This window comes from Ailuropoda melanoleuca, chromosome 13 (assembly GCF_002007445.2).
Source record: "Ailuropoda melanoleuca isolate Jingjing chromosome 13, ASM200744v2, whole genome shotgun sequence".
Classification (NCBI taxonomy): domain Eukaryota; kingdom Metazoa; phylum Chordata; class Mammalia; order Carnivora; family Ursidae; genus Ailuropoda; species Ailuropoda melanoleuca.
The window spans coordinates 4,704,225-4,715,810 of record NC_048230.1 but is presented as its reverse complement, the minus strand read 5'-3'; the positions used below and the strand labels follow the sequence as shown (position 1 = coordinate 4,715,810).

At 56.9% G+C, this 11,586-nt stretch overlaps 1 protein-coding gene across 6 annotated transcripts; it reads left to right on the top strand.

The window, feature by feature from the left end:
* Positions 1-2,105: 2,105 nt before the first annotated feature.
* NEK8 (NIMA related kinase 8) lies at positions 2,106-11,296 on the top strand. 6 transcript variants are annotated; one of them, XM_034641018.1, is made up of 15 exons: positions 2,106-2,216; positions 4,688-4,893; positions 5,132-5,364; positions 5,566-5,697; positions 6,378-6,586; positions 6,747-6,829; positions 6,911-7,092; positions 7,183-7,333; positions 7,818-7,894; positions 8,219-8,336; positions 8,997-9,147; positions 9,374-9,537; positions 9,643-9,801; positions 9,979-10,137; positions 10,526-11,296. In XM_034641018.1, exons 1-15 carry the CDS (start codon positions 2,170-2,172, stop codon positions 10,552-10,554), a joined length of 2,100 nt encoding a protein of 699 aa, XP_034496909.1. In that variant the 5' UTR covers positions 2,106-2,169; the 3' UTR covers positions 10,555-11,296. The 6 variants fall into 6 exon arrangements, with proteins under 6 accessions (XP_034496909.1, XP_034496908.1, XP_034496907.1 ...); XM_034641017.1 differs by having other exon boundaries at positions 7,713-7,894; positions 10,529-11,296; XM_034641016.1 differs by having other exon boundaries at positions 7,713-7,894.
* The last annotated feature ends 290 nt before the right edge of the window (positions 11,297-11,586 follow it).

The following is an 11,586-nucleotide window of genomic DNA, read 5'->3' as shown; positions in this document are numbered from 1 at the left end:
CGGCCCCGGCCGCCTGCCCCCGCCCCTCCGGCGCCTCCGCGGCACCGAGGGCCCGGGCCCCATTTCCCGGTGGCCTCCGGGCCCCGCCTGGCCCCCGGGGACTTCGGGCGAAAAGGGGCTGTCCAGGGGGCGCCGACGCCGCTGCACCCCTCGCTGGCGCCTCCCGACCGCCGACGGAGTCCCGCCTCGCTCGCTTGGCCTCATTAACCCGCGTCCCCACTTTCCCCGGGGCGACCGGCTCCCCCGCCGCGGCGGGTACTAAGAGAACTCTTTCTCCGCCCTCAATTCCTTTCTGAGCAGAGCGGGGCAGGGCCCGTCACACACCCCCGTCCTTTAAGCCCTGGTGCTGGGGAGGGGTTCGACCCCGCCTCGATAATGGTCTCCGCCCATACCCTGTTCGGCCACTGGATCTCTTCAGGGCAGAGACCGGCATGTTTATCAGTCTCTACGGCGCCCCGCATCGACTCGGTGCCTAGAAAGGGTCGACTAATCCATCACCCTTCTTCCCGGCCCGCTCTTGGGCTCCTGGGGCCGAGCGGCTGTCACAATCCTTCCTCAGACAGTTCCAGCTCTTCTCCTGGCTCCTTGGAGGCTGGCACGAGGAAGACCGCCGATTTGCCCGGGCTGCTGGGGTGACCCTTACTCTTCAGGACAGCGGCCTGGAGCAGTTGCAGCTCGTGGTCACTAGGTGTCAGCCTATCCCCACCTTGACGCGGGATCCCCTCCCGCCTCCAAACAAACGAGGTGCGAACAGAGGAAAGACTGAGAACCCGAGGCTGGGGGCGGTGGTAAAGGAGAAGAAGGGAGTAGTCGGAGGAGGGGCGGGGCTAGGGAAAAGATGCTTCAAGAGGGAGGGAAAGCTAGAAGCCTTAGGCGCTGGAGACCCAGGGACCAAGAGGTTTGGGTGCTTGCTCTGTCTCCCTTGATGGCTCCAGGGTTACATATTAACCCCTGTGGGGCTCCTGGGTCAACCACGGCCCGATTGGTTTCTAAGTGAGAGCACGAGTGTCCCGGGTTGAACGGCTTTTCCCCTCGGAGTTTCCGTTTGCTCACAGGGCAGCTTTGTTCATCAGCCAACAGCAGCCTGAACCAGCAACCAAGGACCCCTCGTGGGGCCCCTCTAGAGGTGTCTTTCACGTGGGCAGGTTTGAGTACCTTTTGAGGGGTGGGGCGGAACAGAACATAAACACTCCTTTCCTCATATTCCTCACTTACTCAGAAATAGGGACGCTGTCTATTAGCTAATCACCACCCTCTTGCTCCTTAACTGAGCTTTTAAGGAGCTCGCACAGAGGAGGAGGCACAGGGAGACAACAGGAATTAAACTCACTTCGGTCAAGATCCTAGACAATCTTACTAACCAGGCCCCTACGTTTAGGCAGAAGCCTGGAACCCACATGGGTCAAACAGCTCTCCTTCCTCCTCTCTCTGATGCTTTCAGATAGTGGTCCACTTCCCTCTCATCTTCCCCCCCCCAAGGAGATTCTCCCTATAGTTGAGCGTTGAAGGCGGATTATCTGTGGCAAAGTTGTGTGTGTGCAGGGGTGTGATGAAAGTTCTGACGAGCGCGGTGCTCACTTGTTGGGACAGCCTGGAGTCTCCTCCTCCCTAGGTGAATCAGTATGCACAGCTCGGGGTTTCCCCGGTCCCTCCCTAGACAAACATGAAACTAACCCTGCTCCCTGCCCCACAGACCGAGAGTGCTGACGCTCTTGGTACAGTTTTGGTAGTTTATCATTTGCGTGCCAATGAAAATCTGCTCTCTCCTTCCGAAATGGAGTCACTAGTGGGCAAAGAAGTGGGCTGAGAGAGGTCGGTCCTCGCTTTCCACCCTCACTGGTTGTGCAGGGCACCCCTCCGGTCTAAGGAAGCTTTGCGAGGGTCGGATGCGGACATATGTGTAGGGAATGGCTGTCCTAGCCGCCAAAAGCGCCAAGAAATGGTATAAAACCCCATTTCTTGGGATCCTGAAAAAGCAACTTTGCGCGGGAGCTGCAAGGACTGTGTAAACAGCGCAACACATATACAAACCTCAAACCCACACCCATCTCACTTGCTCCGCCCCGCGATTAACTGGGAGTGTAGGGGGCGTGGCTTTAGAGTGGGCGGGTCCGCGCACGCGCCGCGTCTGCGTGTGGGGGGGTTCCGGAAATGTGACTGAGAAATGAGATGGAGAAGTACGAGCGGATCCGAGTGGTGGGGAGAGGTGCCTTCGGGTGAGCCAGGGATCTGGGGAAGGAAATTGGTCGGGGAGAGGGAAAGTGAGGCCCAACTCTGACCGCGAATTCGCTGGCCGGTTAGCCCCGCCCCGAGGCGTGAGCGCCCCCTTGGCAAGCCCCGCCCAGGCTTCCGGTCCCGGTCCCAGCTGGGAGACTCCGCCTCTAACGAGGTCACGCCCCCGACAAGCCTTTGCGCCCCCGCCGAGTTCTGTTCTTTGATTCCTGATTCATTCATTCAACAAATACTGAGCGCCAACTATACCCGTCAGGCTCTCGGCGCCGACTGTACAGTAAAGACCAAAATAGGCGTGGTCTTTTCCCACTCGGAGCTTACAGACTGTAGTAAAATAATACAGTAAACAAGATATTAAAGCAGTTTTAACAAGCTGCGAGCGTGGCATACACCAGGGAGTACTTTTTTGGGGGGGTCAAGGAGAATTTCTCTGAGAGGTGAAGTTTAAAGCCGAGACTTGAGGAATGAAAACCAGTAATCTGAAGGGGAAGGCAGAGCTTTTCAGGCAGAGGAAGCAGCATGTCCTTACGCGGGAAAGAATTCAGAGTATTTAAGAAACTGAGAAAAAGACTGGTGAAGTTGGAATGTAGTGGGCAAGGTAAAGAATGGTACACATAAATATATATGATGAATGGTATAAAATGTGATTGTCACAGAGGACAGATGATGGCCTAATAGGCTGAGGTAAATAGATTGGATTTATTTGAAGTGTAAAACGGAAGGGGTTTAAGCAGAATGTATAGTCTTGATATGATTTGCGTTTTTAAAATGTTCACTCTGGCCGCTGTGTGGAACTTAGATTTGAGGATGACAGAAGTGAAAAGCACCATTTTAAAGGCTAGTATTTTAGACAAGAAATAATGATTTGGGGGCGCCTGGGTGGCTCAGTCATTAAGCGTCTGCCTTCGGCTCAGGGTGTGATCCCGGCAGTCGGATGGAGCCCCACATCAGGCTCCTCCGCTGGGAGCCTGCTTCTTCCTCTCCCACTCCCCCTGCTTATGTTCCCTCTCTCGCTGACTGTCTCTATCTCTGTCAAATAAATAAATAAAATCTTGGGAAAAAAAAGAAATAATGATTTGGCCAAGGGTTATAGCAAAAGTCAGAAATGGATGAGTTCATAATATTTTGGAGGTGGAAAACAGGATTTACTGATATGTTAGTGTGAAATGGAGGAAAGACTTTGGCATGATTTTCAGGTGTCTGACTTTAATGGTGGTGTCAGTTACTGAGATGGAAGAGACAGAGGAAGGAAAGGGTTTGGGCGCAGAAATCAAAAGTTTTATTTTGAATTTATTAAAATTTAGGATGCTTGCAAGCCATTCAGGTAGAAATGCAAAACAGGTAGTTGGATTTGTGAGTCTGGGGCTCAGAGGAGAGGTCTGAATTGGAAATATAAATTTAGGGGCGCCTGGGAGGCTCAGTCATTAAGCGTCTGGCTTCGGCTCAGGGCGTGATCCCGTCGTTCTGGGATCGAGCCCCACATCAGGCTCCTCTGCTGGAAGCCTGCTTCTTCCTCTCCCACTCCCCCTGTTTGTGTTCCCTCTCTCACTGGCTGTCTCTATCTCTGTCAAATAAATAAATAAAATCTTAAAAAAAAAAAGAAATATAAATTTGATCCTTAGATGATCATCTTACAGTCCATTCATTCAGCAGATACTCATTGAGCTCCTACTATGTGCTAAATACTGGGCTCTGCTCTGGGAATATAGTTGCGAAGGAGAACAAGAACCCTGCTTTTATGGCCACTGACCAGAGTTGGAAGAAAATAACAGTATGAAGGGTTTCCACTCATAGAGCATTTTTGATGTGCCAAGCACCGTGCTCAGTGCTTTACATGCATTTTCTTTTTTTTTTTTTAAAGATTTTATTTATTTATTTGACAGAGATAGAGACAGTCAGCGAGAGAGGGAACACAGCAGAGGAGTGGGAGAGGAAGAAGCAGGCTCCCAGCCGAGGGAGCCCGATGCGGGACTCGATCCCGGAACGCCGGGATCACGCCCTGAGCCGAAGGCAGACGCTTAACGACTGCGCTACCCAGGCGCCCCTACATGCATTTTCTTATTTGATCCTCTCAACAACCCAGGGAAATTGAGTCTGTTTTCCAGATGAAAATGTCATACAATCCCAAACCTGATAAGTAGTAAGAGGAAGAGTCAGGATTTGAACCCAGGAGTTAACTCCAAAGTCTATGGGAACTTAGGAAGATCAAGACTAACTTCACCGTGCCTGTGGTGAAATTGAGCCTCAGGTTAAATGACCTGCCCAAGGTCCCACACAGTGTCTGCGGTCAGTTCTCCCTGTTCTTGAACTCAGTGTTCTATGCATTTAGTTAGATGACCTCTTAGTCTCTGTGCCCATCCCCCTCTCCTAAGGAACATCCAGTGACTAGGTCTGCCCTGCGTGATGTGTGGCTGGAGGCTCAGCTGGGACCCACCCCTGTGCTCTGTGTCCCCAGGATTGTGCATCTGTGCCTGCGCAAGGCTGACCAGAAGCTGGTGATCATCAAGCAGATCCCAGTGGAGCAGATGACCAAAGAAGAGCGGCAGGCAGCCCAAAATGAGTGCCAGGTCCTCAAGCTACTCAACCACCCCAATGTCATTGAGTACTATGAGAACTTCCTGGAAGACAAGGCCCTCATGATCGCCATGGAATACGCACCAGGTGGGCCAGCCTCCTTGTACTGGCCTGGCTCCAAGGGCTTCTCCCCTTTGGTCAGGCAGTCACAGATCAGCCGGCTTCCCTCCTCAGAATGGGTTTGACTGAGGGTCAGAGGTATAGAGTTGTGACCCCAGTTGTGTGAGGCTGGCAGGACCTTGCCCTGTCTGGGCTGTCAGTTTCTTAAAAGGAGAGTCCCAGGCAGGGAAAAGCCTAGATCTTAACTAGTTCCTTGCGGCCACAGGTGGTACCCTGGCCGAGTTCATCCAAAAGCGCTGTAACTCCCTGCTGGAGGAGGAGACCATCCTGCACTTCTTTGTGCAGATCCTGCTCGCGCTGCACCACGTGCATACCCACCTCATCCTGCACCGGGACCTCAAGACTCAAAACATCCTTCTGGACAAGCACCGCATGGTTGTCAAGATTGGTGACTTCGGCATCTCCAAGATTCTTAGTAGCAAGAGCAAGGCCTACACGGTGCCTGGGCACAGAGGGGACCTCAAGGGTGATGGAGGTTTTGAGGGCCAAGACTCAGTCTACATCCTAACCCCCTCCCTCCCCAAGACCTTGGCCCCTTAGCCCCCGCTGGGTGGTCCTGCAGGAAGACGCAGTCTCCTGCGGGCCTTGACAGAGGCTTCCCTGCCCCGAACTATGATAATATCTACTTCCCTCCTGCAGGTGGTGGGCACCCCATGCTACATCTCCCCGGAACTGTGTGAGGGCAAGCCTTACAACCAGAAGAGTGACATCTGGGCCCTGGGCTGTGTCCTCTATGAGCTGGCCAGTCTCAAGAGGGCCTTTGAAGCTGCGGTGAGTTATACCCCCAAAGAGACAATTGGGTAATCTCTATCTCCCTCCCCTGGAAGTCCTTGGCTCCAGCCACTTCTGTGTTTCTTCCCTTTTGGCTGAGTTGTTTCCCTCATCACAGTGGTAGACTACCTCAGGGAAGGGCTGTGGCTGCCCTCGGGGTATGGTTTCCTGAAGGTAGGGCCTGGGTCCCATTAAACTGAGGACTCCTGAGGGCAGGGCTCTCCCACCAGATTAGGGACCCTTCTTCTTTTTTTTTTTTTTAAGATTTTTAAAATTATTTATTTATTTGAAAGAGAGAGAGAGACAGCCAGCGAGGAGGGAACACAGGCAGGGGGAGTGGGAGAGGAAGAAGCAGGCTCCCAGCCTGATGTGTGGCTCAATCCCGGGACTCCGGGATCACACCCTGAGCCGAAGGCAGACGCTTAACTACTGCTCACCCAGGCGCCCCAGATTAGGGACCCTTCTGAGGGCAAGACTTGGGTTCTCTCCACCACCTAGGGTTTCTGAGGACATAGCTGCAGCTCCGCCATCAGGAGTTCCTCTCACTGGAGGTCCCCTCGTCAGACCGCAAGTTCTCAGTGCGGGGCTCTGACCACCCCATTAGGCCTGGAGGCGGGAGATGCTGCCACCCACGAGCCTGACCCAGGCTCTGGCCAACCTCGCTCTCGGTGCTTTCACAGAACCTGCCAGCGCTGGTGCTGAAAATCATGAGCGGCACCTTTGCGCCCATCTCTGACCGGTACAGCCCGGAGCTGCGCCAGCTCGTGCTCAGTCTGCTCAGCCTGGAGCCCTCCCAGCGGCCCCCGCTCAGCCACATCATGGCACAGCCCCTCTGCATCCGCGCCCTCCTCAACCTGCACACCGACCTGGGCAGTGTCCGCATGAGGAGGCCTGTGCAGGGAGTGGGGGAGGACGCTCTGGGCAGCAGGGGGCACCCGGCGGGAGCACAATAAACCTGGGGCAGACTGAGCTCAGGGCAAGTCCTCCATTCCTGCGTGTGGGGGTGCCAGGAATGGACCGTGTCCTGAAGCGCCCCCTGTGACCCACAGGGCAGAGAAGTCCCTGGTCCCCGGGCCACCCATGGCCCCCGGCGGCAGCACAGGGAGCAGGACCATGGGCGCCCGCTGCAGGGGTAAGTCGGGGCCGACCGCCAGTGCGCCCTGACGCCAAGCCATGGCCACCAGTTCAATAGGCCTGATGCGCTGTCCCGCAGGCATACCCCGCGGACCCCCACGGCCGGCCATTCCGCCACCGCTGTCGTCCGTGTACGCGTGGGGCGGCGGGCTCAGCGCCCCGCTGCGGCTGCCGATGCTCAACACAGAAGTGGTCCAGGTGGCAGCCGGACGCACGCAGAAGGCGGGCGTCACGCGCTCCGGGCGCCTCATCCTGTGGGAGGTGAGCAGGCTGGGGGAGGGGGGCTGGAGGGGCAGGGGCGGGGCAGGAGCGGAGGCTCAGGCGCCGCCCACCCGCTCTCCCGGCCCGCAGGCCCCGCCCCTAGGCGCCGGAGGGGGCGCCCTCCTGCCCGGGGCGGTGGAGCAGCAGCAGCCCCAGTTCGTCTCCCGTTTCCTGGAGGGCCAGTCGGGCGTGACTATCAAGCACGTGGCCTGTGGGGACCTCTTCACAGCCTGCCTGACGGGTGAGTCCGGCAGGGGACTATCTTGGGGCATCCCACAGAGTCTGAGAAGGGCCCCCCAGAGCGACTTCCCTCGTTGGTTGTCATTTGCTCACTCATGAATGCTTCTCTCTACTCGTTATCGTTATCCTGCGCCGGGTGCTTCATTTTTCCTTAAGATGTATTTATTATCTTTAGAGAGAGAGGTGCTTTACTTACACAATCCCCTTTACCCTTCACACTAGGCCTGGCCAGGTAGTTACTGTATATTACCCTCATCTGAGGGAGGCTCAGTGACGGATCTGGAAAGCTCAGATCTAAAGCTCAGAGACTGTCACTTGACCAAGCTCACACAAAGAGACACCCTGCCTGTCTTTTTCTGCCTCCTGTCCCATTCTTCCAGCCTTCGCTTCCAACTTTTTGCTCCCTCCAACCTGTGGACTGGCCTCTCTGGAAGAAACAGCCCAACCTCTCTCCCTTCTCTTTCCTCACCACCCCTGCCCTGCAGACCGAGGTATCATCATGACTTTTGGCAGTGGCAGCAATGGGTGCCTAGGCCATGGCAGCCTCAATGACCTCAGCCAGGTGGGTGCTGCAGGTACCTTGGGGAGGAGGAAGTGGGGAAATGGCAAGGAGCGCACATCTGACAGCTGACACTCAAGTTGGGGGCCGGGGATCCCCAGCAGCCACAGGCCCCTCTAGCTCCCGGGCTGCACCTGTTCTGGCAACACCAGGGGAAGTTACAGTAAGACCAGGTTTCTCCAGTGCTTACAGTGTGTGTGTGTGTGAAAGACACAGCTGTCTCGTGAGAATTTCCTGCCTTCAACTTCATCCCTCCATGGGATGCTGAAGCCAGGAAGCTAGCCCAGCCCCCTTGCCTAGTCGCTCTTGCTTCCCCTCTCTCTCTAGCCCACCATTGTGGAGGCCCTGCTGGGCTATGAGATGGTGCAGGTGGCCTGTGGGGCATCCCACGTGCTGGCCCTGTCTACTGAGCGAGAACTCTTTGCCTGGGGCCGCGGAGACAGTGGTAAGGCCTCCACCCTGTTCCAGCCTCTGGGCTCCATCCCCCACAGCACCCTCACTGGGACTTGTTCCTCCTTATACCCTCCTTCCACCCCATGGCCCCTTCTCTTTGCTCTTCCGATTCCATTCGTTTCTTCATTCAGCGAAGCTTTACTAGACATCTAGTATGAGCCCCTCCCTGTGGTGGGTGCACAGACAAGAGGAACACAAGAGTCCCTTCCTTCAGGTGCTTATGACGTCACGAGCGATCTCTTTCATCCGGCAGTACTTATGGTGGCCCTCTCTCGGTCAGATGTCATGCTGGGCATTTGAAACTAGAGAGGACTCACATGGGGTTTCTGTCCTCCTGGCAGACTCATTCTAGTGGGGGGGGGGATGACATCTCCCTACAATAAAGGACAGAGAGCATCAGGGCTACCCCCAAGGTCCAGAGATGTGGGAACCCAAGGAATGGCATGGGACATCCCTGGAGGAGATAGCGTTGGCATCTGAACAGGGCCTTAAGGAGGAGTAGGATTTCAACCACAGAGGGCCCAAGGTTAGGCAGTGCAGGCTGAGGGCACAGCCTGCACTCACAGGGTTACCTCCTCTCCGCGGCGGCTCCTCATCCCGGCATCACCAACCCTGAAACCCAAACTAGCCCCATCCTGGTTTCTCCTTGTAGGCCGGCTGGGCCTGGGCACCAGGGAGTCCCACAGCTGCCCCCAGCAGGTGTCCATGCCCCCAGGACAGGAAGCCCAGCGGGTGGTATGTGGCATTGACTCCTCAATGATCCTCACTGTCCCTGGCGGAGCCCTGGCCTGTGGAAGTAACAGGTGAATACTAACTAGCCTGCCCCTCCCCTCCCCCCGGCTGCTAATGCTCCATCTGTCGTTGCCTACCTTCCACCCAGGGTCCAAACTGAGGGTGGGGCTGAGAGTGCTGCTGGGTTCAAGCCAGGGTGGGATCTGTCCCCTGGGGACCAGCTCTTGCCTAGACTGGTGGGGTCAGGGGGGTCTATGCAAACCATCAGTCAGGCTTGGCTTCTGGCTCCACCTTCAGGTTCAACAAGCTGGGCCTGGACCACCTCTCCCTGCGGGAGGAGTCTGCCCCCCACCAGCAGGTGGAGGAGGCCCTGAGCTTCACACCACTAGGTTCTGCGCCCCTTGACCAGGAGCCCCTGCTCAGCGTGGACCTGGGCACTGCTCACTCAGCTGCCGTGACTGGTGAGTAGGACCTGGGCCCAGGCGGCCCCAGGTGGACTCTCCTGACCTCCTCAGGATCTCAGCCGAGGCACCCCTTTCCTTCCTCTCCTCTTTCCTCCCCTACAGCCTCTGGCGACTGCTACACTTTCGGCAGCAATCAGCATGGGCAGTTGGGCACCAATGCCCGCCGGGTCAGCAGGGCACCTTGTCAAGTCCAAGGTTTGCAGAACATGAAGATAGTGATGGTGGCCTGTGGAGATGCCTTCACTGTAGCCATCGGGGCAGGTGATCGATTAGTGGGCACTATGGGGGCAGATAGGGGTGTTGGCAGGCCCGTGGGCAGTGGGGGGTATCCTGTTCAGGGCTGCCGAACCTCCATCTGGGGCCAGGATGGCATCCAGGAGGGTGGCTGCTTGCTAAGCTGTGTCCCCCTATTTCCCTCCTTGCGATTCTCTTTGGCAGAAGGCGAAGTGTACTCTTGGGGCAAAGGGGCCCGGGGTCGACTAGGAAGAAGGGATGAGGATGCTGGACTACCTCGGCCAGTGCAGCTGGATGAGACACACCCCTACACAGTGACTTCGGTGTCCTGCTGCCATGGAAACACTCTCCTGGCTGTTCGCCGTGAGTTATAACTCTTCCCACCTCACCTCCACAAGGGTTAATCCAGCGGGTCTCTGCCCATACTCCCACCCCCCCAGTGGTCACAGCCCAAATCACTAAAAGCAGCTTAAGCCCCCAGAAAAATGAAAGCAGAAGCTGCAGGCTAAGACAGCTTCTTGCCTGGGGAGGGCAAGGGAGTCTGCTTCTTGGGCCTCACGGAGGGGCTTCCCAGGGCCCAGAGGCATTCTTTCTCCTACCCCCCAGGACGGTTTAGTTAGAACCTCTGCTTCTGACCTGTCCGGGTCCAGAGTCCAGGGCCCAGGGTGGGAGTGGGAGTGGAGGTGGGTGCCCCTCGCTGGAGGCGCTGCCCTCTGGGTGGCTGCAGGGGTTTCTTGTTTGTACCTTCCAGCAGTTACAGATGAGCCGATTCCACCCTGAGGCACCTAGAAACACCTCCCGACCACCCTGATATTGCTTCTCCTCGGAACCCGCTTGAAAACTGCAGATGCCCGCAGCAATGCTGTTCCCACCAGCCCCCTGGCTGGTCCTCAGTGTGGTATAAGAACAAGTGACGCGCCCACTGTCCTATGGCCCTAGATCCGTAAACCTCAACCCACCCTATTCCCCCAACATCTTTCTTTTCTCTCCCCACCCCTCTTAAGTCGGGGTCCCCAGGGTCCCGCCTGGCTAGAGTCGGAAACCAGACCCAACCTTCCCAAGCAGAGTGGTCTCCAGAGTCTTGGCAGAAAAAAGCTGGAGGCGGCTGTGACTCCACCCAGACCCTGCCCCTTATGCCAGCCCAGTTGGAAAATAAGTCACCAGTGCCCCCTGGGAGAGCAGCTCAGTGCTTTGGAGCAGGGCAAGCCCCGTCCTGCCTGGACTGGCCATTCTGGCCAACTAGCTTCTGCATTGCCTGGGACAGGGAGCCTCCCCACCCACCCACCCCCACTCCGAGATCCTGAGAGATCCTGAGGCATAGATTCATTGCGCAACTTCTGAGCGGACTGGGGGTGCATCTGCAACGGCACCAAAGGGTGTACTGCAGAGGGGGGGTCCCTGCTGAAGTTTGCCCCTCACCCCAGCCATTCCTCCCAAGCACGTTGGGAGAAAGGGTAGCTAGCTGGGCCAGACCAGTTTTCCAGATGACTGGGAAATCGCGCCAATAAAAACATCAGCTGCCTGCCTAGAATGTGGTCTCTTCAGGGGTGGGGGTGGCGGCCCGACACCCCAGAGCTGGGCAGGGCCGCGGTCCAGGGAGGAATGTGGGCGCAGCCCGAGGCTGGGGCCGAGGTTCTTCTGGCCCAGCGCCCAGCTCGCCTTCCCCGCGCCAGCCGAGCTCCCCAGATCTGGTTGCCAGGCTTCGGCTGCCTAGCACCTGCAAGCTGGAGTCCCGGGCCCCGGGGCGACACATGGCCCCCCGAGACCGAGCTGTTGACTCTGGAGAAGCGAACCTTTGTGGCGCGGCCCAGC

Bases quoted from the DNA above. Each gene is read 5' to 3' on its own strand.
- NEK8 (XM_034641016.1), top strand. From the start codon at position 2,170: ATGGAGAAGTACGAGCGGATCCGAGTGGTGGGGAGAGGTGCCTTCGG. The intron at 9,802-9,978 runs GTGATCGATTAG...TCTCTTTGGCAG, and splicing joins CACTGTAGCCATCGGGGCAG to AAGGCGAAGTGTACTCTTGG. The intron at 10,138-10,525 runs GTGAGTTATAAC...TGTACCTTCCAG, and splicing joins CACTCTCCTGGCTGTTCGCC to CAGTTACAGATGAGCCGATT.